Raw genomic sequence first — 25286 nt, 5'->3', positions numbered from 1 at the left:
TAATCACCAGTCCTCTTCTAGTCTTTTATCATAGGAGAAACAACACTTGTAACAGGGTAAGAAGTTCACAGTAATGTGTTACAGGCAGGCAGGCAACAATCATGAATACATAGACAGTGTTGCAGAATGAGGCTTTGTCAGCTTAGGGGAGATGTCCATCTAGAAGAATTCCTTAATGTCCCCTCCTCCAGGCCCAGCCTTTCCCAGCATCCCTTCAGTTACTTAACAATCAAGTAAATACTCAGTGGCAACCCCTCGGGTCTGTTGTTCCCAGCCCTAAAGATTCTTCAGCTCACTGCTCCTATCTTCTTGGTGCATCTTCCCAATCCCCAGTGCCCTGCTGGGCAGTCTGTTTTCTCCCTGGCCTCAGCTCAATCCTGCTTTCTCTCCTTCCTGGTCTTCCTCCATCCCTGATGTGGGCAGGGCCTCAGTTCCTTCTTCCTGCTCATGTGACCTATCTGCGGTTGGGCCACCGCAGCTGTGCCCTGCAGCTGTGTGGGTTTGTAGTATGTGCACTGCGCCAGGCCCTGCCAGACACAAAAGACATGCAGCAGATCTGCAGAATCAGCACAATCACCCCCTTTCTGCTACTCACCAAGCTTGCAGAAGATGGATACGTTGCTTTGAGTCTTGGAGGACCTATAGGGACAAAGAATTTGCCACTGCTCTGAGCACAGGCTATGGTAGCCTGTCCTAAGCAACTGAGGATAAGTTGAAAGCCCTTGATATATGTTAGAGAAAAACCAAAACGCTTAGTGCTCTAACAGATGTTTTGCTTTTAGTCATTAAGTAAGTCTCAAGGCAGCACCAGGTTCTGGAAACTGCCTCTCAAGTGAGACAGGCAGGTAGAATGCAGTGGCCAAGCGGCTGCCTGCCTGCAGCTCAGCTTTCTCCTCAACCTTCAGCAAGCACAGAATGAGCCCTCATTCCTTTTAAAGGCCTTTTGAGGCCATAAAGGTTTTTGAGGACATTTTATGAAGCTGGAGCACAGTTTTACTATTTAAAATTATTATAGGGGTTATGGTGACTATATCTTTATTTTTATGACAAGTCGTTGGTTATACCCTTGATTTATTTGATACCGGGCTTTTGTTCAAGAATACAACCTCCAATTAAATGTGGTTACTGTGTCAAGGATGCGATTCTCTCCTTAGAGTGACCCTCTTTGGGGCCATTTCCAAAACTCATTGTGGTGAAAACTCAGGGCTGTCTATTCATGTTTGTGAGCATTTCTTCTGTGGTTACTTGGTTTTCTCATATGGAGGATTAGAGGGTACTAAGGCTGTGGTTTGGACCCAGAGGAGAATGCAGGGGAAAGGAAAGAATCTTCCCTAAGAAGCTAAGTGGGTCACCATTTAAAACCATAATACTTCAGAGATGGGAGGAACCTTAGATACCAAAAGCAATTTCCTCCTTAATACAAGGAAGGAATTACAACCCAAGAAAGCTAGGACACCAAGCCAGGCCCAGAGTGTGCAGGCCTTGGCTTGCATACTAGCCTCTCTGTACCACACTGACTCTCCTAGGGGTGTCTTAGGTACACACCTGCCAGGCACCAATCCTGTCCTATTACGAAAACAAGGGAATAGCCCAAGACTTGCTTATGGTGTGATTATAACCTTGGTGAACCATTTGACACTTTCCAAAAGTGGGGAGCAGATATTGCTTTAACCTATAAGGGATTTAGGGTCTCTTGGAGATAGACGCTTATGAATACTTTTGGTTCTACAGAACTTACCTCACCAAAAGCATGAATTTACGATGAGGCGTGGAGACAACCACTCAACCTGGAAACCAAAATTATGGTCTCCAATCTGCCATTTAAGCTGTCATGTGAGATCATGGCAAACCATCTACTTCTCCAGGCCTCTTTTCTAGGCTACATGGGCCCAGTAAACTGACTGGCTTTGTGAGCTGTTGTGGACATTGTTGGTGCCCTACCCGTATACCTTCATTAGGCCCATTCCCAGCTGCTGTGAGTGTTGGCAAGGACTTGCAGGCAGGGGTCTCTGAAGCCCTATCTGAGGTTCTGCTTCTGGGTATCCAAACCAAAGACATCTCCGTCATAGCTGCAAGAGTCAAGTAAGAGTCTATACATGGCAGCCCTCTGAAAACTACAGGATCAAAGAGTTTTTACTGTGCTCTTGATGAAGATCCTGACTGTAAAAATCCCAGCTATGACTTCTTGGTGGAAGGCCAGTGATGACAGCAGATAAGGCAACCTGGGAGGGCAGGGCTGTTGTCATGCATCCCAAGGATGTGAACCCAGGCTTATTCCTTCACCACCCAGAGGTCCAGGGTAGTGGCAGACAGTAAAAACGGATTGATTTTCCATATTGGGAGGGCAAGTATTAAAGTTTCAAATCATTCAGACCTTGGAACTGAACAAGGTCACAAAAATTCCTGCCTTTGCTTCAGGTCCAATGTGCTATAAAAGTATCATAGTGAACTGCAACTTTCTTAAGTGATGCCAGTTTCAGCATATTTTCAAATCCCTAAATATTTATTTTAAGAGGGCATTTCAGAGGTAAGCTTGGGGTATGTGTAGAAAGTGAGAGGAAAAGAGAAAGAGACAGAAGGATCGTGTCCCTGAGGTCTGGAACGTTTGCAATGTCCCCAGTTAATCATTGATGCCCCAGAGCCCAGTGAGCCACCAGAGCTGGCCCTGCTGCAGGGGGCCAGTATGCTTGCTAATGGAATGCCAGGATGCCTTTGGCGCAGTTAATGATTTACCTCCTCCTAGTTGCAGTGCTTGGCACTCCCATTCTCTGAAGCTAATAGAAGGCTGCGTGATCATCTTCTGACGGGTAGACCAGCCCTGCCTAATGGAGTGCAGGAGAAGACAATGATGGTTTGCAGATTCACTGTATGAGCAGAGTCCTGAGGGGCTATCTTCTGTAGGAAAGGGTTTCACATGAGAAGAATACTTTAACAGTGTAATTGTTGTCTGATGTTCCCATGCATGAACGTTTCTGCCTTTAGGGCTACAAGATGACATGATTTTATATGGGTGCATGACCTCTGTCACCTTTAAACATGCATAACATTTATTTGCATGGCTCTTTTATTTCCACTACTAGATTTAAATTCCTTGAGGCCCTCAACAAATTAATGAATGTGCTATATACATTCATTATACAGCACACTAATATAAAAGAAATGCATTTTTTAAGTAAAATTCTTTTTTCTGTTTTGCAAAGGCCAGGTGTACTATTGCAGAACTCTCAGAAACTAATAGTTAACTAAAAAGAAAGGAGGAGACTCACAATCCTAACCACCCAGAGACAACAGCTGTTAACACACCATTTTATATTACAGTGGCTGTGAGACCCTGTGTATCCCAATGGATGCGGTCTCCTTCAACACTGTCAGCCTAAGTTCTGGAACACTTGTTTTGGTGAGGCTACAATGGCTTCAGGCATTGTTCACATGGCTTTTGGGGAATCCACTCCAGAGTCTCAGCATTTCCTCCAAAGTACTCAATCTCTGTCATGAGTATAGTTTAGATTTTGATAGGCAAGGGATATATTTTTGTTTCCAGACATTGTAAATAAGATGGACCATATTGATTTGGAGTTTTATTGTTGTTTCTTTTTCACTGAAGCTTGACCACAAATTAGTGGGGACAGAAAGGCAGTCTTGTGAGATTCACAAACTGGCACTGAGGGGTGACTATATGGAATAATCAAAGAGGGATTGTTCACTTTGGGAGTTTTCCCTGTTATTCAAGGCTTCCTTCCTTAGGAAGAAATCTGCATCCTGGTTACAGAGACTCTGGTCTAAGGGTGGGCTAGGGGCTGAACACCTGGGAAGGAAACCAAGCACAGTCCAAAGACAACGACCGGCGCTTTTTAGCATAGCTCTTTCCTCCCTTAGTATGCTTAGGGAAGAGGCTGTATTTGGATGCCCAGGCCTGTGTGCACATGCGCCAATATAGCATCACTCTGTGACCTTGCAGGGGGTGTGAGTAGGATTATTGCTACAGATCAGTGAAGCCTTTCTTTGTAAATGCAATTTGGGGGTCATTCAGTGAATTTTGATTTTGCTTCATCCATATCCATTCTCTCTTTTCTTGAAGTGAATACATGGATAAAACTATTGCTACCACTGTTTTGTAATGCAAACAACTTTGTTCTCAGGAAGCTCCTATGATGCCTTCTACTTTCCAGTGCTAAAATCCCCAATTCTCGGTCCTTGGCTGTGCATTAGTGAGCCATTCTGAACCCTACTCCTCCAAAGATGAGTTAATTCTGAAGAGCCTACTGAGTTTCAAGTGTTTGAAGGCCCTTGGGGGACTTCCTTTCTTTAAAACTCAAAGTGAATTCTTTTCTTTGAATTTATCTCTGCATTTTCCCCTCTTTTGAGAGATGTCTTCTCTCTGACTGGGTTGCTATGAAACTCAGATGATTGCACCACTGCACTCCAGCCTGGGCAACAGAGCAAGACTCCATCTCAAAAAAAAAAAAAAAAGGAAACTCAGATGAGCCAAGTACTTAGAGAAGTGCTGAACCCTTAGCACTCAGCAAATGTCAGCTGCTAACTACAGTTAGAGAAAGGCAAGTGGTCTAGAGCAGCACTACCCCATAGGACTGTCACAAGGCCTGGATGTAATTGTAACTTTTCTAGTAGCCACATTAAAAAGTAGAAACAACTGAAATTCATCTGAATACATTTAATTCAACATATCAAAAATACTGCTTTTCAACATCTAATCCATATTTTTAATTATTGAGATATTTTGCCCTTTTTTGTATTGTCTTCGAAACCCAGTGTGTAATGCACACTTACAGTGCAACTCAGTCTCACTGGCCACATTTTGAGTGCTCAATCGCTACCTGTGGCCAGTGGCTACCGTGCTGGGCAGTGCAGGTCCTGAACCTTGCTACTCAAGGTGAGTTCCAGGGACCAGCAGCATCAGTAGCATCTGTGAGCTTGTCCCAACTGCAGAATCTCAGGCCCCAGCCCGGACCTGTAGAAGCAGAATATGCATTTTAACAGGATCACCAAGTGATTTATTAGCATGTTGGAGTGAGAAGCACTGGTCTAGAATCCCCATACTCAGTCCTGGCCCCCTGGGATTCTAATCTAATTGGTCTAAGGTGGGACCTGGGCACTAGTGTTTTTTTAAAGCTCCCCTGGATGATTCTAAAATGCAGCCGGGCTTGAGAGTCATTTGCATAGTGGACTCTGGACCCAGGATGCCTGACTTTGCCACCTTCTACCTTTGAGACCTTGGGAAATTGCCAAAACTCTCTGTACCTTGATTTCCTTATCTGTAAAATGAGGATGAAATGGGGGTGTTATGAGGATTAAATGAGTTAACACATGTAAAGCACTCCAAACAATACCTGACACAGAGAGAGTACTCATGAAATACAGGCTCTTACCCTTTCTTCTTTTTCTTGAAGGTCCGGGGTTACCCAGAGCCCCAGGTGACATGGCACAGAAACGGGCAACCCATCACCAGCGGGGGCCGCTTCCTGCTGGATTGCGGCATCCGGGGGACTTTCAGCCTTGTGATTCATGCTGTCCATGAGGAGGACAGGGGAAAGTATACCTGTGAAGCCACCAATGGCAGTGGTGCTCGCCAGGTGACAGTGGAGTTGACAGTAGAAGGTGAGTCCCAGGAGGCCCGAGTCCAGGAGGGAGCTGAGCTCTCAGTTACCCCAAGGCCTGCAGCTCCTGCCTTAGCCCTCTCTTGAAGGATGGAGGAACTGACAAGAGAAAACACACCCCATCCTTGAACCCTGGACCTTCCAATCTAATGGGAGAGATGTGGTCCCTGCGAACAAGGGAGGTATCCAGGAGACAATGTTTGTCAAACTAGGTATCACCTGTCTCCTGCTTGAGCTCTCCCATGGCTTCCCCTCACACTGCAGCTGAAATCAGACTCCTTAGGATGGTCTTACAGAGCCCCACCCAATCTGGCCCCTCCCTAGCTCTCAGACCCATCTTCTGCCACTCTGCACCTGTTCAGCCCACCGTGGTCACACCCACCTCTGGCCCTTCTTTGAGCAAGGCTACAGGGCCTTCACCCTTGCTGTTCCTTCTGTAAAAGAAGAGCCCTTCCCTCAGCCTCTCACCTGACACTCCTTTCACATCCTTCAAGTCTGTTCTCAGATGTCTGCTCCTTAGAGGCCCTTTCCCAACCATCCCAGCCCTATGACTCTCCATCTTCTCACCCCACTCGAGGTTTTTCTTTTAGGACGTATTACCATCTCACATTGCAGTGTCTCCTCCATCCCCCACCACTAAATGGAAGATTTAAGAGGAGATGGACTTTCTCTGCTCATTGCCTTATCTCCAACATCTAGAAAGCTTCCTGGCACATGGTAGATACTGAAATATTTGAGGAATGAATGAACAATGTTTTTATCCTCATTAACATCATCTTTAGCGTCATTATGAAATAATACATGCTCATTATTAAAAATTATGTAACTCAGAAAAATATGTAGGAAGTAAACACATCAATGTGTTAACATATTAGTTAAAAGTAATTGCAAAAACCGCATGACTTTTGCACCAACCTAATATTTTTGTCTTTTTCCCCACTCTGTACTTTAAAAAATTCTGTTAACTTTAAAACTTCTAGGAGGAACATTGGACCATAAGTAAAATATTTTTTGCTACTAGTGTGTCCTTCTGCCATGCTGAAGCCACTCCACTGGAAAGAGTATCTCCAGTTCAGGTCCCTGGCTGACACTTAAAGCCTTGATATCAGGAGGGACATGGGGTCTGTCAGCCCCTCAGAAGTAACACAAGGTTCCCTTGACCCTTCCCGGTCTTTCTAAGACTGGAAGTTTATAAACCAAGGCTCAGACTCACTTCTCCTCTTTCAGAAGACTGTCCTCCCAATCTGGTTTTCAGGGGACACTAGATGGAGAATTAAGGTAGTCAGGGAAGGTTCCAGGAGGGGGCGAGGTGCACCTGGGCCAATGGCCGCCCTTTGCCCTGTTTTCCCTGTCTCCGCACACCACAGAAGGGCCAACAGGCTGTTTCACAGAGTGGAGCATGCATAGTTTGGATGCTTTCCTTAAATTCTTTAACTGAGTGACTCACTTACTCTAATGACCTTTGAGTGCTTGTGGCTGGGGCATTCCAGATGGAAAGTGGCCCCTGCTCAGAACCTCAGGATGGACCTCAGCTCTGCCATCCTGGTGCTGTGCTTTCCCCTACATGAACCCCCTTTCAATGCCTGAACTTTGTGTTGATGCCTACAAATAAAAATTACCCTGTTCCCTCTTCTGAGTTCTGTTTAGAGCTGGGGAAATTGAAAAAGCACTGAGTTGTGAGTTTGTGCCAATGAGATGTGTGACTCTAAACCTCTGCACCTGTCTTTCTGCAGGATAAAGGGTTTGACTTTGGTGGTCTCTACAACCTGGACTAGCCCTTGTTTTCTATGATCCACATTAAGGGAAGACTGGAGTCTGTTAGGAATACAGGGGAGGCATAAAAAACCTAGATAATATGAAAACGTTTTCTTCAATCCCCACTGTTCAGGAAGTGAGATCTGATGTCATGACCAAGCAGGAAAATTTTTAGTAGCTCATGGTACTCAGAGCAGGGGAAAGGAAATCAGGCTGAGGGCTGTAGAGGAAGAAGAGCAGGCTAAGGCTCTCAACCCCACCCCTCCCCTTTGGTTTTCATTTGGGGAGACTCAGGCCCTCAAATTAAAATTAAAATACAGTTAATTAAAATAAAATTAAGACATAAAATGTAAGATACTTTCTGTCTTCTAACTCTAGGAGATAGAGAACAGCCTAAAGGATGCAGCTCTTTAAATGTGTGTGAGTCCTATGCACATTCTGCTTCTGCAGCAAGACTGGTTTTAAGCTAATGTGTGGTTTGGGGCCACCCCACAGACCTAGGCCTGAAAGAGTCCACTCTGGGCCCTTCTGCCATGGATGAGTTGTTGGCTGTGCCAGGCTAGCCCAACCCTTTACAAAGGAAACCTAGCAGCCCAACTGCCTTCCCTCCAGCTCTCTGTGCTATGCTTCTTACTTGGAGTGAGCAGAGGTCCAGGAATTCAGAGTGTAATTCATATGTGGAGTTTTGTAATCCTTTAGTGGTCAAGTTTAGGAGGCAGTGTTGTGCAATGGAAAGAAAGTCAAATGGCCTTGGATTGAATTTTAGCTCTACTAATTTCTAACTATGGAGAAATTAACCTTCCTAAGCCTTACTTCCTTTTCTGTGACTTGGAGTTCATGGCTGCCCCACAGTGTGGTACAAGGATAAGCACAGCTAGTAGGAAATAGCACCCAGAAAGTGGTAGCTTCATCATTGTTTGAACTGGCATTAGCATCCTTAGAGCTACTTAAAAAGGGAAATCTGCAAGAGAGAAAGATTCCTCATCTGACATTTAATGTAGTGATCAGGCCCAGGAAACATTCAGAATCCCCCAAGAGAACCAGTGCCTTAATGAGGGCCATGCAGTTATTCAGGGCCTTACATGATGGAAATCAACCTTGGTCTGAGCCCCTGGAAGGCTCTCTGAAGACAGCTCTGACACTTGCCCACCTCCAGAGGTCAGGTCATGAGGCTTGGTGCAGAGCAAGGAAGAGATGTGGTACCTGCCCTCTGAGAACTTCCTCTCCCGTGGAGGACCACAGACCTGTCCTGTAGAGATTTAATGTGAGCCACATATATAATCTTTTTTTTTTTTTCGAGACTAGGTCTTGCTCTGTTGCTCAGACTAGAGTGCAGTGGTGTAATCACAGCTCACTGCAGCCTCGACCTCCTGGGCTCAAGCGATCCTCCTACCTCAGCCTCCCAAGTAGCTGGGACTACAGGCCTGCACCACCACACTGAGCTAATTTATGTATTTGTATGTATGTATGTATGTATTTATTTTTCTGAGACAGGGTCTTGCCGTGTCACCCAGGCTGGAGTGCTGTGACACGATCTTGGCTCACTGCAACCTCTGCCTCCTGGGTTCAAGCAATTCTTCTGCCTCAGCCTCCCAAGTAGCTGGGATTACAGGCGTGTGCCATCACGCCCGGATAATTTTTGTACTTTTAGTAGAGATGGGGCCTCACCATGTTGGCCAAGCTGGTCTTGAACTCCTGACCTTGTGATCCGCCTACCTCAGCCTCCCAAAATGCTGGGGTTACAGGTGTGAGCCACCGTGCCCGGCCTTATGTATTTATTTTTTTAAAGATGGGATTTCACCGTATTGCCCAGGCTTGTGTATTCTTAAGTTTACCAGTAGCCACATTTTAAGATATCAGGTAAAATTCATTTTAATAAAATACTTATTTAACCTATTATATCCAAAATATTACCATTTCAATGTATAATCGATATAAAAATTATTAATGAGATATTTTACATTCTTCAACATCTGGGATGTATTTTACACTTACAGCACACCTCACTTCAGACCAGCTATAATGCTGAGTGCTCAATAGCCACAAGTGGCTAACAGCTACTCTTTTGAACAGTGCAGTTCTAGAAGCTGCCACCTGAATAGGAATAAACAAGGTTTACACAGAACAAAAAGAGAAAGCCACATGGATGAACAGGTGTTGATATGGTTTGGATGTTTGTTCCTTCCAAGTCTCATGTTGAAACGTGATTTCCAAGGTTGGAGGTAGGGCCTGGTGGGAGGTGATTAGATCATGGGGATGGATCCCTCATGAATGGCTTAATACCATCCCCTTGGTGATGTGTGAATTCTTGCTCAGTTAGTTCACGTGAGATCTGGTTGTTTAAAAGAGTCTGGGACCTCTCCCTTCTCTCACTTTCTCCCTCTCGTTATCTGACATTTCTGCTCCTGCTTCACCTTCCTCCATGATTGTAAGCTTCCCGAGGCCCTCACCAAGAGCAGATACTGATGCCATGCTTCTTGTACAGCCTGCAGAACCACGAGCCAAATAAACCTCTTTTCTATGTAAATTACCAAGCTTCAGGTATTTCTTTATAACAATGTGAGAACAGACTAACAGGTGGTGAGTAGTCCTGGGTCATCACACATCCACACAGTGAGCATCGGACATGAGGTGGAGTGAGTGCCCAAATGGTGGGTGTGCCCCAGCCCCAGTGGTCTCAGTCTGAGAAGGCCCTTGACTTTTCAAGGACCAGAGAGTCACTTCAGGTAATAAAGGGTTAACTTTAAGGACATAAGCTCAGGAGCCCAGGGGAAGCCAAACTGGCAGCCCCCAGAGGAGATCCAGACCTCAGATGGATCACCCACCTTACAGGATTGGTTAGTGCAAATGCATGTGCACAGAAATCACCTGGCGAATCTGGTTGAAATGCAGATGCTGATTCCATAGGTCTGGAGCTGAGCCTGGGAGTCTGCATTTCCAGCCGCCAGTTGATGCCATGCTGCTGGTCCACAGACCACTCTTGGAGTAGCAAGGAGGGATTTAATTACATGTGTGATATATTCCACCTAGTACAGTGATTCTCAAACTTGAGCATGCATCAGAATCACCCGGAGGGCTGCTGAAAACACTGACTGGGCTGGAGCCGTCTGCCTGGCTCTCCCCTCCCAAATGGTCCAAGCACACCTCCTCCCTACCCCCAGCCATCCCTCAGTGCCGCAGCTCCTGCTATCCACACCCGCATGAAACTACTGCAGTGCAGACCGAGGCTCTGACTATGTGAGAGAGAGAGGGCCAGCCAGCAGGTCACCTAGACTGTGACAGCAGAAGGGAGAATGACTCCCTGTCACAAGATTTAAGGGAGAAGAGTAGCCCTGGTGACCACTAAGGCAGCTCTGGTGGTGCCACTGACACCAGGATTCTCGGGCCACCTTGAATTCGTAGGAAATGCTCCTGTGCCATCTTTTGTTGCCACTGCCGTTTTTCAGGGGCAGATCTCTTAGACTCCTTTTATCTTCATGTTGGGTTGGATTGATGACATTATACATTTTTAGGCCGTGTCTATTTATACTGGCTGAGTTTTAAATTACTGTGTTCCTGCTGGATGTTTGTCATGGTTCTTCTTTTGGTTCTTTTTGCTCTTATTTCTTTCGGACTGTCTTCCTTTATCTAACTTTTCTACCCATCTGAAGGACCTATAATTATATTTCCCATTTATGTTCTTTATAAATGCTTTTCAACCTCTAAAACTCCCCAATGACTTCATTTTCTAGGGGTATATACCCTATTTTTTAAAATCTAGGCAGAATCTTAAAATGCTCTGAGTTTTTGTCCTTTTCTGTCTCATTAAAGTTAACAATACAAATGTGATAGAAAGGGAAATTATTCTTTTTGCCCCACCAGACTCTTTGCTGTAAAATAGTTGTGTGTTCAAGACTGCCTTTGCAGAAGCAGCCTTACTCATTTAGTATACAAAAGAGTTAGCTGGAAAGTTACTTGGTCCCATTCTGTTCTTGAAGGATGACTTCCAAATTTCCTTTAGCTGGAATCTCTTCCCTCCTTTATCTTCACCATCCACTTTGCCTTTGCCTCTTTTTCCCTCCAAAATACACACGGGTTGCCCTTGCTGGCCTAACTTAGATTTTTGCTACTGATGCTCCCTCCTTTTTCCATCTCGTATTCCTCCACCTCCTTCTCCCATCTCCACCCTTGGTCTTTTGTAGATTTAGGCTTTTCCCAGCTGCTCTTAGTTCTAGCCTCTTCTTCATTCCTCAGATTTTATTGAACTTTGTGCTAGGATATAAAGAACAATAAAGCTCAAACTCCTAGCCTCAAGCAATCCTCCTGCCTCAGCCTCCTGAGAAGCTGTGGCTACAGGCATGTACCACCATGCCTGGCTTCACAATTCTTTATACTTGAACTTATTTGTCTTTAAATTGTAAATAAAGCCGGGCATGGTGGCTCACACCTGTAATCCCAGCACTTTGGGAGGCCAAAGTGGGCAGATCACTTGAGGTTAGGAGTTCAAGACCAGCCTGACTAACATGGTGAAACCCCTCTCTACTAAAAACATAAAAATTAGCCATATGTGGTGGTGGGTGCCTATAATCCCAGCTACTCAGGAGGCTGAGGCAGGAGAATCACTTGAGTCCGACATGGGGAGGTTGCAGTGAGCCAAGATTGCACCACTGCACTCCACCCTGGGTGACAGAGTGAGACTCCATCTCAAAAATATGTAAAAAATAAAAATAAATAAATAAATTATAAATAAGTATTTTAAATGTTTTTCTTCTCCACTAGAACTGTAAGCTCCATGAAGGCAAGACATGTCTCTTTTTATCAGTTACTGAATCCCCAGTGTAAGGAACCTAGCACAGGGCCTGAGCCATGATAGGTCTGGCCTGTAGAAAGAGCTCAGTAAATATTTGTTGACTGCCTCTGTAGCTGCCTTTTGTACTTCATCCCCTGTACTAAGAAAGGGATTCCGTTCCTAGTATATATAAGCACTGGTCAGAGCTTCAACAAGTAGACTAACATGTACAACAAAATCCAGAATAATATCTGAGCCTTAAAAGAAAGAGTGCTTCAAAGAGGAGAATTTTGGCAAAAATGTTATTCACATTGAGCAATTTCAGTGACCTTTAGTTTTGACTTTTTTCATTCCTTTTTTCTTCAATACCAAGTTTCATTTCAACCAGAAATTCTGGTTCTAGGCACTTCTCCAGAGGTTTTCTTAAGCCACTGGCCCTAAACAGAGACAGTACCACGCTCTAGGGGGCACTTAGGAGATTCATGGGGGCCCTTTTGGTTTCCCAGTGATTGGGAGTGTTGCTGGATTTAGGGGGCAAGCACTAGGGGTACAGGATGGGCTTCACAGCAAGAATCTTTTCCCAGTTCCTCGCAGTCCTACCAGAACAGACACCACAAATATATAAATCGGTGGTTCCTTAGTCTTCAATAATACAAAAAAAAAGAGCCCAGTAATTGAAGAAATGGTCATCATTTAGAGGGAAGATTAAAAGGAATGAAGCTATAGCTCCAAAATTTTTGAAAAATTTACTCTGCACAAATTTTCTACTAAATGAAATATAACATTTCTATCTATATATAATTACCTCATATAATTGTATATATAGATAGTGCTGTTACTACACTATTGCTCTGAAAATGTGGATCAGAGAAGACTTAAAACTCTTAATATTAGAAGCAAATAGTATTAAGTTAATGGAGATGCATAAAATGTAGGCATCTTATTGAGTTTTATTGCCATCTCACGTTTTTTAAAACTTTGGGGAACAGTAATAAATCTATATTGTAAAAAGATTATGTATTTCCATTATTTTTTGGAGATGACTGCTGTTTTCATCCTAGCACATGGCTTCTCTATAGTCTCTTGTTATTATCACTGTTCCTTCATCAAAACCATTCACTGAATGTGTATTTCAAGGTAAGGTGAGATTTTACCTTGAAGTCCTGTGATCAATTTTACTGTGATAATTTTCTTACTACTCAACCCCATATCATAAAACGGAGAATTGTTTTAACACCACATTAATACATTAATCATCTTTCTAAAAATGTTCTCTACTTCAGTGGTCTGTAACTTGTCTTGCTATGTTATCTTCTTTTAAAGTTATTTTCTTCTTTCTTTTTTATATAATACATCTTTTTATTTGAATATTCTAGTGTCCATTGTAGACCTGTGCTCTTTCACTTTGCTGTGCTACTTGTACAGTATGATTTTTCATCATTCACTTTTAAATCTAAACATGCATTAGGAGTTAATGCAAGAATCTGCCATTTCATTGTCGTCTAACGTGCCTGAGCACTTATGTAAATTGAAATGGTCATGCTTGAACAGTTGCATATTGAAATCCATATTTTTATAATTCACTTTCCCTCTATATCACCGTAATGCTTTAGTTAAGGCTTTACATTTATTTTCCTTTTGAAATTATCACATATGTGTATGTGTGATTAGAAGGGAATTTTGATCAGGGTCGCATGGGGATATCAGTTAATACGTGTTATAAAAAGCAGATATTTGTTCTGATAGAGTGGAGAACCACTATTTTAAGTAATCCTCAAAAAACACTTTGAAGTTGGCTACAAGTAGGGTGACTGCTCCCCACTTTTCCTGGAACAGTCCTAGCTTTCTCCTGCTATCCTGGCATGATTATTAATTGCATCTCTCTCAGTGTTGAGAGTCTCTGTTTGGATGATAAATTATATCACCGCACATTTTTAGAAGCATTTCGGCTCTTTTCAATTTTGATCACATTATTCACTTTTGAGCAGTATGTTCTGACCCGATTCAGTCTTTCTGTATCACTTGACAAACAGAGCTAGGTCTACCTTATCCCTTCCACCACTGAACTTTCCAATCCTAAGACCTGCCAGCATTCCCTTTTACTTGTCTTTGAAAAATCTAAGATCAAATACCGTCAGTGTCTTGGCCTCTCCTTTTTCTCAGCAACTTGCTTCTGTCCTCACCAGTTCTCTTAACTCATTCTTCTATTTTTTGCATTTCTACTTTAATCCCCTTTCCACTTATTTTTCTACATAACCTTACTGTTCTGCCAGATTTTCATACTTTTACAAGATTAATTTTGCCTTATCTAACAATTTGCAACTTCAAATTTTTCCTATAAATAGACCCTGTTAGTAATTTTAGCCTAAATTCTTTTTGTCTTGATGTGAACTCTCTGTTAACTCATATTAAAATAAGCATCCATCAATTCCATTTTTAGGCGACTGCTTTATGTGTTACGTTTTCATCATACCCTCTTACCCTGACATAGAAGTATCTCTCCCTAGCATTCTTTTGCTATTCTTTGGGAAAGTGCCATGTTTTTGCTTTTATTTATTTTTTAAGGAACAAAGGAATTTAAGCCTTTTGGATTAAGATATTTAGCTCCCAAGACTTTTTAAAATGCTCAGTCTAATTTTTTTGATTGTGGTAAAATATACATACCTAACATAAAATTTACCATTTTAACCATTTTAAAGTGTACAATTGTCATTAAGTACATTCACAGTGTTGTGCAGCCATCACTGCTATCTCATTCCAGGACTTGTTTATTACCCCAAATGGAAACCCCATACCTATTGAGCATTAATTCCCCATCCCCTCCTCCCCCAGCTCCTGGCAACTACTAACCACCATCTTTCTCTATGGATTTGCCTCTCCTGGACATTTCATATGAACGGAATCCTATCATACATGGCCTTTTGGGTCTGAGCTCCTTTACTTAATGCACTTTTTCAATGTCCATCCATGTTGTACCACGTGTTAGTACTTCATTCCTTTTATAGCTGAATAATACTTCATTGTATGGATGCACCACATTTTGTTTATCCATTCATCAGTTAATCAGTCTAATTTTTATAAAATCTTTATTCCCAGATGAAATGAGTGATACAGTAGTGTGGGTAGTACAATGGATGGTACACGGATATTTTGTGATGAAATGTTAGAGACTGGATAATGCTGTTGTATAGAGCATGTTTAGAAGGCCCTATCCATCCTCTATTTGGATGCCAGATTTTACTTTCTTCCTCCCTGCCCCTTTTTTTGCAACTAGATTATGTTTTTCATGTTTTGTTTCTTCTTTACCATTGTATTTATAGGTTTTAGAAAATACAGCTGAATAAAATTACTCAGAGTACCACAACCCCCAAAATAATCAGTATTAATAACATGATACCTTTTCTTGTCATTTTCCTGTCTTTGGGTATTTTAGTTTTACCTAATTATGATCACATTAAATAGGTAATTTTGTACACTGCACAAAATGTATTTAACAAATATTTAAATACCTACAATGTGCTGGGATTTGTTCCGGATACATCTGATGAGTGAATAAGAAGTTCTAGTGGGGATATGGGTTGGGTCTTTAGCATATAGATGATATTTAAAGCTATGGGACTAAGACCTCCTGGGGGAAATTAGATGGAGCTGGGGAGAGGCCCAGGACTCAGCCCTAGGGTGCCCCAGCATGCAAAGGTTGAGCAGAGAAGGAGGTTGAGAGAAGATGAATAACCTGGTAAAAGCAGGAAAGTCTAGAAGAGAAAGTGCTTTGAAGGGGAGTGGGACCTTGTGTCAGATGCTACTGAGCATCTCAGTGAGATGGAGACAGAGCGTCAACCATTGGGTTTGACAAGATTGTGGCTGGGATGGAGCCCAGTGGAGCGGAGAGGATCATAGCCCATTTGGAGTGTGCTGAGGAACAAATGAGATAATATCCTAACATGTACCTGCACGTTTCAGATATTCTTAAACATAATTTAATGGCAGAGTAAGATGTCTAATTGTACATTTTACCTAACTACTTATTTTCTTCCTACTGAGTGACATTTATGTTGCTTCTAACTTTCACTATTACAAATAAGATAAAAGCGAATAGCTGTGTAAACTTTCTCTTCTAACTTTAGTGTCGTTTCCTTTGAATGGAGTCACAGAAACGGAGGTGCTGGCCCAAGAGCAGAGCATCTTTAAAGCTTATGATTTTTCCTCACTCAAGTATTTCCAGGAGGACTGGACAGTTGGCTCTGCCTCCAGCAGCATCTGAGGGCCCAGCATCTTGACTGTCAGTTGGGTCCTTTCAAAACAAGTCTCTCCTTCTATCAATTTAGAAGTTCTTTTACTTTTGAATAGAGAATGGAATGACAAAAACCAAAACACTTTCAGGAATGAAAACTAGACACAGCTCACTAAGTAATGTTAAACAGAAATGCCTGTATCGTAATCACCAATTATATGGAGCCACAGCTTAAATGTGATGCGAGTGTTTGTTATTAATCCCTTTTCACTAAAGTTCTGGTGGAATCTTAAACCGGGTGTGGCTGATGAAGATACTCAGCCATGATTTTTCTCCTCCACACCTATGTTCTTACACAGTCATATAAATGTGATCAGAGTCAAAGTTAAGGAAATTTACTCTTTTGCAGTAAACTCCCTGCGAATTCCCCACAGCAACTGTCTGCTGATATCAGAGGATGACTCTACCCTCCCTGGGATAGGGTTTTATAAACATCCCCAGCTTGCAGCAAAAGGACAACTTTCAGGGTGATCATCATCTCAAAAATGACCTCTTCCTCCCACCCCACCCCTCAAAATAAAACTCCCACTACTTTAGAGTTATTTCGTGGTCACATTGTGAATTGTCCCTCCCAGCTGCAGGAGCTGGATGAAAGGAGCTAACCCCAGCTGCCTTGCTGGCTTTGCTATTTAATGGCCACCTGCCTAGCACGGCAGCAGCTCACCCAGGATCAGCAGCGCCCAGTAGGATAGCGCCTACTATGGCCTCATCATCTCACCTAGGACTGACTGGCAGTGCCCAGCATAGCAGCGCCTTGCCCAGGACTGGCAGTGTCCAGCATAGCAGCACCTTGCCCAGGACTGGCAGTGTCCAGCATAGCAGCACCTTGCCCAGGACTGGCAGTGTTCAGTGTGGCAGCACTGCAGATTCTGCAGGAGCTGCTGGCTCTGCTATAGCTCATCTGCGGTGACCTGTCCTGCTCTCTTTCAGCTTGCTGCTACTTGCCAGGCCTTAAGTGGAAGAATGGAGTGTTGATTGTGTCAGTCAAGAGTAGGTGTGGTAAGAGATAGGCATGGGCCTTTCCCTCCCTCCCTTTAACTGAGAAAATGTTCTGGAGAGGTCCTGAATCACCCCCAAATAATCCCCAAAATGGAAGGTAGAGGGTGCCACCCTAACAACTCAGCAGGGTGGTTGAGAGTTTTAGAATCTGGCAGACCTGGGTGAATTTCTGCACTGTTACTGACTTTGTGACCTTGTATGGATGACTTAACTTCTCTGAATCTTATTTCTCTCATCTGTTTAAAAAATAGGATAATGTAGTATCAGCTTCATAAAATTATTGCAAGAAATTCACATGATAATGTATGTAAACACCTACCATAGTATCCATAGTGACACAGCCCATGCTCAGTCAAGATTAATGATCACCATCACTATCCCACCCACCCCTGCTGTTGAATCTTTTTACTTTCATTGCTCCAAGTTGGTGGCTCAGACCTGACTCATCAACTCTTTTTCTTGCAGGAAGTTTTGCAAAGCAGCTTGGTCAACCTGTTGTTTCCAAAACCTTAGGGTAAGTCCTGGATGTTCAAGACAGAGTAAGGGTTGGATTGCTTTCCTGCTGACTTGAGCAGGATAGGTCTGGGGAGTAAGTCTTGGCTCTCCAAGTTATAATAACCAAAGGGCGGGAGCCTAGTACAATGAGATGTGTCATTTACACAGCACCTCCTGACTTGGCTGCCTCTGTGATTGGCTCCTTTGACTGGCCCAGCTTCTAAATGTAAGGAAGTGGGAGAGGTGGCCAGAGTCTGCAGTGGACTCTAACAATCAAGGCAATAGTCAGAAGATTGAAATAAGCAAGCCTAGAAGAGGCGGGTAACAGTAGCTGCTGTAACAGACAAGCCTCAAATCACAGTGGCTCAACCCAGGGAAAGTTTGTTTCTTACTCAGGGAAAGTTCAGTTCAGATATCCTGGAACATGGGGAGAGCCTTCCACATTATCTTCCAGGACCCCAGGCTTCTTCCATTTTATAGTTTCATCTCCTAGGCCCTTGAGCCCCCACTGGGCCTTCTGCATCTCACCAGCAGAGTGGACGAGAGACTGCAGAGCCTCACAGGAGGTTCTTATGAGTCGGCCCTGGAAGTGGCATACAGCTCTTCTGCTTATGGTCTCCTGGCTAAAACCCAGGCTTTCGGCCAGGGCTCAGTGGAATTCAGGCATGCCTAACTGCAAGGAAGGCTAGTAAATGAAGTCTAGCTGCATGCCCAAGAGGTAGAGGAAATAGGTTTTGGTGCCACACATTTTTCTAGAGAGAGCATGAGGAAGTTTCTGAGGCATAAAATTGGGAAGGTTACACTTTGATGGCTTCTGACCTTAACTTAGTGCCTTTGAGTGAGGTGGAGAGAGGACGGTTGAATTGCTGCCTTGTGTGGGACTGGATTCTCTGCCAATTTCCTTACAGGGATAGATTTTCAGCTCCAGCAGTGGAGACCCGTCCTAGCATCTGGGGGGAGTGCCCACCAAAGTTTGCTACCAAGCTGGGCCGAGTTGTGGTCAAAGAAGGACAGATGGGGCGATTCTCCTGCAAGATCACTGGCCGGCCCCAACCTCAGGTCACCTGGCTCAAGGTGAGGTTTCTGTCTGCCCTGACCCTGATCCAGCCTGTATTAGTCTGTTCTCATACTGCTAATAGACATACCCAAGACTGGGTAATTTATGAAGGAAAGAGGTTTAATGGACTCACCGTTCCACATGGCTGGGGAGGCCTCACAATCATGACAGAAGTTGAATGAGGAGCCAAGTCAAGCCTTATATGGCGGCAGGCCAGAGAGCATGTGCAGGGGAACTCCTCTTTATAAAACCATCAGATCACATGAGACTTATTCACTGTCATGGGAATAGCATGAGAAAACCCACCCCATGATTCAGTTACCTCCCACTGGGTCCCTCCCACAACACGTGGGAATTATGGGAGCTACATTTCAAGATGAGATTTGGGTGGGGACACAGCCAAACCATATCATAGCCCTAGGGACCCTGAAAATTCAGCGTTAGACCCTTCAACTAGTAGGAGTCTTTCCATTCTGTTCCTCCTGTTTCAGGCGGTTCTCAGGGGTTCTCTGTATGTTTGTTAGGGATGCATGTTCCTGTCCCTATTACAACTCTCTCTCTGTTACTCAGACCACAGTGTTCTGACAATTCTCACACTCACAAAATAGCAGAAAACTTCTGAGTCAAGACAAGCCTGACAATCTCAAGAGTGGACTCTGAAGTTAGGGTTCTAGGTGTTAAGCCACAGCTCCCTGGTTTATAAAGCCTGTGAAGCTGGATAAGTCATTTGATTTCTTGGAATCCTTGTTTCCTTATCTATGAGACAGAAATAATACCACCTACCTCAAAATATTGTCAGGAGGCTCCATGTAGAAGGGATTTATAAATCATTCAGGGCTGGGGGAAGTGAAGCTTAAGTGGGAGAGGTGGGCGGGCAGGGAGGCAGTGGCATAGGGTTGGGGATGGCTGTTAAACAGGGCAGTGAGGATCCTAGGGGAACAGGTAGAGTCATGGCCAGGGGAATAGTTCTTTCAGAGTTGGAATGCCTGGGTAAAAGTGGGTATTGACACCTTTTACCTGCTTCCTAATTCTCTTGAACTCCCCTAGGAAAAAAATAAAAAGAATGGGGAGGTAAGGAAAAACTGAAGTGAGGAATATGGGATTTCCTACCTCAAACTCAGGCTCCTTTGAAACAGTTTCCAGGCAACTGCTCTAAGCGGGACAGAGCACCACACCACATCCACAGACCTCAAGTCAGGGCCCCTGAACTGTTTAAAGTCGGCTCTCTGAGCGCATTGACAGGGCCCACAGCAGAGGGCGCTGCTGCCCAGGCCCTGGAGTCTATCCCACTAGGATTGGCAGGAGGCAGGAGGACACAGCCAGAAGGTAAGCAGATTTGTATGACCAAGTTACCCCATTGCCATCCACAGGGAAATGTTCCACTGCAGCCGAGTGCCCGTGTGTCTATGTCTGAGAAGAACGGCATGCAGGTTCTGGAAATCCATGGAGTCAACCAAGATGACGTGGGAGTGTACACATGCCTGGTGGTGAACGGGTCAGGGAAGGCCTCGATGTCAGCTGAACTTTCCATCCAAGGTATCGACCAGTGGAGGGCTAGTGCAGAACGATCCCTGCCTGGTGCCACACCCTCCTAGAGGAGCTGCTTGTTCACTGTGCACCTGTGTGTGTATACACCTGGCCCACTCACACACCCAGGCACTCCCCAGGGGCAGGTCTTTTTTTTTTTTCTCTTCAGACAGAGTCTTGCTCTGTCGCCCATGCTAGAGTGCAGTGACATGACCTCAGCTCACTGCAACCTCCGCCACCCAGGTTCAAGTGATTCTCTTGCCTCAGCCTCCTGAGTAGCTGGGACTACAGGCAGGCACCACCACGCCTGGCTGATTTTTGTATTTTTTGTAGAGACACGGTTTTACCATGTTGGCCAGGCTGACCTCAAGTGATCTGCCTGCCTTGGCCTCCCGAAGTGCTGGGATTACAGGTGTGAGCCACCACGCCTGGCCACCAGGGGCAGGTCTTTGACAAGAAGAAAGGGTGAACAGGGGTAGCAGAGACCTGGCCACGAGGGAAGATGCCCTGCGCTTGGTTCCAACCTTCCCTTGTGTTCCCATAGTCTCCCCCACCATGTCTTCAGTCCTTTCTTCTCACCCGGACTCCCTTTTGTATCTGTGGTTGCCAACTGGAAGAATGAATGTTGCTAACGTCTTGCCATCACCCCAAATTTAACCTGCCCAGAATTTACTGATAGTTTACTGTCTTTCAAGTCAGGCGATCCTTCGACTTGACTCCCTCTACCAGGGTTCCCATGTTCCTTCACACCCAGACTGGACTTTCCAGCATCCTTTTGACCCCTGCCTCTTTCTCCTTGAGTCATCAGCCCTGTCAGTTCTTCCTTGTAAGTCTTGTTGAACACGTCTCCTCCTTACAGTTCTTTGGTTCCTCAAGTCCAGGCTGAGGAGGGAGTGCAGGGATGGGGAAGGGGCTGCATGTCACTTTACTGGAGCAGGAACTCGGGTGTTAGGAAGGGAAGTGGCTTTCAGTCCTTCCTCCTTCTTTGTCCCTATCTTTTCTTCTGATTTTTCTGTTCTGAATCTCCTTCTGCTTAGAAACGATTCATCTTTGCTCTTGTTACTTTTTTTGGCCTGGGTATTTTTCACAATCTACAGAAAGAAATATATTTCACAGTACATTGCAACCCAGAACATGTATACAAAGGTAAACAAGTTTCAGGAAACCATCCTGACTGTACTGTGTGCAGTGCATGCTGGTATTCTCTATTTCACTTGACATCACTAAAACAAGAAATCCTGGTCCTGACCGGAGAACCTGACTTGGTGGCTCACTGCTGAATAAGGAGATGCCACCAGACACCCAGAGCAATGTGTGCCTGCCCTGACATTCAGTTAAATACTATTCCCTCCTGATGGACTTCATGACAAAATATGTTGCCTGATATTTGTTTTAAAATACTCAAAAACAAATAAACAAAAGAAAACAAAAATGGATATATAAGACTGGCAAAATGTGGTATCTCCTTAATCGTGGTGATGGCTTTCAGGGTTTGTTATCTCTTTCTACTATTGTATATTTTGAAGTTTACCATTATAAAATTTGAGAAAGAATATAGCAGGAAAAATATGTATTTTATGTTTTTTCTTTGAAGAACTGGATAACATTAAAAGTATGCTTTTCTGTACACTGGTAAGTTACAGCATTTGGGTTTGGAATTTTCAGTAGATGTTTGTTTGTCCCTGGATTGGTTTTTTTTCCTTCTGTTTAGTGAACAGAAACAGATTCCATGCCCTCAGGGTATGGTAGCACCAGCCACTATTAATAAGCCCAAAGGACGGAACCTGAAGCTTTGACAATGTACTCTAGGGCTGGGGGGAGTTCAAAGGCCAAAGACGTTCAGCACCAGGGAAGCTGGAAGGAGCCAGCAGGGTGGGACCACGGTGATGAGGAAGTGCCTGGGGAGGGAAATTTTGGTGTATACAGCATTCTACTAACAGTCTTTCCACCCTTCCCCATTTTTTCCAGGTTTGGACAGTGCCAATAGGTATGTCTAGGCTTTGTGACTTTTACGTTTTCCCTCTTGAAATGCCCTGCAAGGAAAGAAAGGATGTTACCGAGAAATGCGCTGAATTTCTGAATCATCTTATGGGGCAGAAGAATTGGCCATTTGGAGGATGTTGTTTTATTTTGGGTGTTTTGTCTTGTTCTCCTATTATAATATGACACACGGGTTCTATCTCAGGTTGCTGTCAGTATTGAGACTGGAAAACTCAGTGTTGCCACCTTTCACAGTATCTACACAGTCTCTTCTCTGGTTAGCATCCTGAGGAAGAACACTGCTCTGAGAAGGCCGCCTTCCTCATTCCAGGGTGGAATCTGTTCACTCATCCAGCCCAGACCCAGCAGGAGCCTCTTTCCTGTGTGTGAGGCTCGGCGCTAGATGCTGGATGTGCAGGGGTGGGCATAGAGGAGGGCTTAAACCACACGAACGCACGTTACCAACTGGGATGCGTCTGTGAGGAAGGACAACAGGAAGGCACTGATTAGAATAAAGGGGCAGGGAAGCCATTTTGGGAACTTGGTATTTGAGCTCAGACCTGTGCAAAGGAATGTTAGCTGGTGAAGAAAAGCTCAGGGAGTGTGCTCCAAACAGCAGGGATAGCATGTACAAGCTGTGAACCAAGAGATGGGCCCATGGGGACCCAGAAGGACGCCAGTGTGGCCGCAGCCTGGTGAATGGCAGGCCAATGTCTGTACGATCAGGAGCTGGCATTCCTGTGGGCCCTCTTGTGGGGTTCAGTTTCATTCTTAAAGTAGTGGAAAAGCTGTTGGAAAATCCTTGGGCTTGAAATGACATAATTTGATTAATGTTTTTAAAAGATCGACTATGGTCGCTATATAGAAAATAGATTAGAGAGGGCAGAGTGGACACGGGACACCGGTGGCAGGGGTTGAACTAGGGAGGCACTAGTAGAGAAGGGAACTGTAGGGAAAGCAGGGCTCTGGGCAGGGCTGTGGGACAGGCAAGTGTCGGGAATGGCTGCTTGTGCTGTGGCTTGGGAAACTGGGCAAACTGCAGAGAAAGATGCTCTTACTTGCTCTTAACTTGTGGGCTTTTGTGATCCCTGGAATCCATGCTTGTGATGAGTAATGTTTGTGAGTAACCAGATGATCGTTCTATTCTCCCCTCTCCTCACCCACCCTACCCCCACCCTCACCACCACACAGGTCATTTGGGAGAGAAACAAAGGCCACCAATTCAGATGTCAGGAAAGAGGTGACCAATGTAATCTCAAAGGAGTCGAAGCTGGACAGTCTGGAGGCTGCAGCCGAAAGCAAGAACTGCTCCAGCCCCCAGAGAGGTGGCTCCCCACCCTGGGCTGCAAACAGCCAGCCTCAGCCCCCAAGGGAGTCCAAGCTGGAGTCATGCAAGGACTCACCCAGAACGGCCCCGCAGACCCTGGTCCTTCAGAAGACTTCCAGCTCCATCATCCTGCAGGCTGCAAGAGTTCAGCCGGAACCAAGAGCACCAGGCCTGGGGGTCCTATCACCTTCTGGAGAAGAGAGGAAGAGGCCAGCTCCTCCCCGTCCAGCCACCTTCCCCACCAGGCAGCCTGGCCTGGGGAGCCAAGATGTTGTGAGCAAGGCTGCTACCAGGAGAATCCTCATGGAGGGCCAGAGGGATTCAGCATTCCCCAGATTTGAGAGCAAGCCCCAAAGCCAGGAGGTCAGGGAAAATCAAACTGTCAAGTTCAAATGTGAAGGTGAGTAGAGGTAATTAAGGTCACCGGTTGCCAAAATGTAGCCCCTTGGTGGCCACTCCCTTCCTTCAGCACCCAGCTAGTCTGCACCACCTATATCCACTCATCTTCTTGGACTAGCTCCCCTAGAAAACCACCTTACAAGGGCCTTCCCCTTAGGAGTGACTCATTGTAGAAATGCCCTTTATTCTGGAGAGACCCCTAACAGTAGCCTGTTGTTTGCTGTTGGATAGAGTACTGGCCCTGGCCCTAGTTCTTACCACCCTAGAAGAAACACCCTCATTATCGCCAACATCAAAAAGCAAACCTGATGGTCTCCTCCGCCCTTTCTTCCCCTTGCCTGGCTTTGGCCGACCTGGAGACCTTGCCCATCACCCTGTATTCATCCTCCTCAAGGCCCCTGACTCTCTCAAGAGGTTTCATCTTGTGGAGTGTGGTTGAGGGTGAGGAAGCAGACTCAGAGGTGGGAGGGCAGCTCCACACCAAACTGAGCCCTTTCCTCCAGCTCATACCTTCCCCACCTACCTCACAATCACAGGGTGCTCTCCAGGGCATAGGGAGCTCATGTTCTTTACCTGGCTCTGTAGTTTCCGGGATTCCAAAGCCTGAAGTGGCCTGGTTCCTGGAAGGCACCCCCGTGAGGAGACAGGAAGGCAGCATTGAGGTTTATGAAGATGCTGGCTCCCATTACCTCTGCCTGCTGAAAGCCCGGACCAGGGACAGTGGGACATACAGCTGCACTGCTTCCAACGCCCAAGGCCAGGTGTCCTGTAGCTGGACCCTCCAAGTGGAAAGTGAGTACACTTCTCCAGGTCACCCCGCATTCTCTGTGGGACAACCATTCATGGGGTGCTTCACCTTCTGCAGATGGTTCATCTCCTATAGCCCCCTGCCTTGGTGCACAGCCCGACAGAAATGTCACCCCCAATCACATGCCAAGGCCAAGTGTGTTGCTCTAGGCCAGTGATTCATAATCAGGAGTTCACATCAGAATCACCTCAAAATAAACGTGCATGGCCCCACACCCAGCCCAACTGACAGCTACCTTTCCCAGGTCCCTCAGCTGTTTGAATAG

At 45.0% G+C, this 25286-nt stretch overlaps 1 protein-coding gene across 5 annotated transcripts in view; it reads left to right on the top strand.

Moving 5' to 3' along the window:
* The window catches only part of MYLK (myosin light chain kinase), a 278820-nt gene that overhangs the window by 133220 nt on the left and 120314 nt on the right, over window positions 1–25286 (top strand). For 4 of the 5 annotated variants that reach the window (XM_063704112.1, XM_063704114.1, XM_055383826.2 and 1 more), the window contains 7 exons: window positions 5409–5616; window positions 17894–17942; window positions 18832–18997; window positions 20351–20516; window positions 22476–22494; window positions 23679–24214; window positions 24799–25005. In XM_063704112.1, coding sequence (XP_063560182.1) covers window positions 5409–5616; window positions 17894–17942; window positions 18832–18997; window positions 20351–20516; window positions 22476–22494; window positions 23679–24214; window positions 24799–25005 — 1351 coding nt within the window. The remainder of the gene's footprint in view (window positions 1–5408; window positions 5617–17893; window positions 17943–18831; window positions 18998–20350; window positions 20517–22475; window positions 22495–23678; window positions 24215–24798; window positions 25006–25286) is intronic. The other variant, XM_055383827.2, reaches the window with a different exon arrangement.

This window comes from Gorilla gorilla, chromosome 2, assembly GCF_029281585.2.
Source record: "Gorilla gorilla gorilla isolate KB3781 chromosome 2, NHGRI_mGorGor1-v2.1_pri, whole genome shotgun sequence".
NCBI classification, from domain to species: domain Eukaryota; kingdom Metazoa; phylum Chordata; class Mammalia; order Primates; family Hominidae; genus Gorilla; species Gorilla gorilla.
This window is presented reverse-complemented; position numbering and strand designations above follow the sequence as displayed.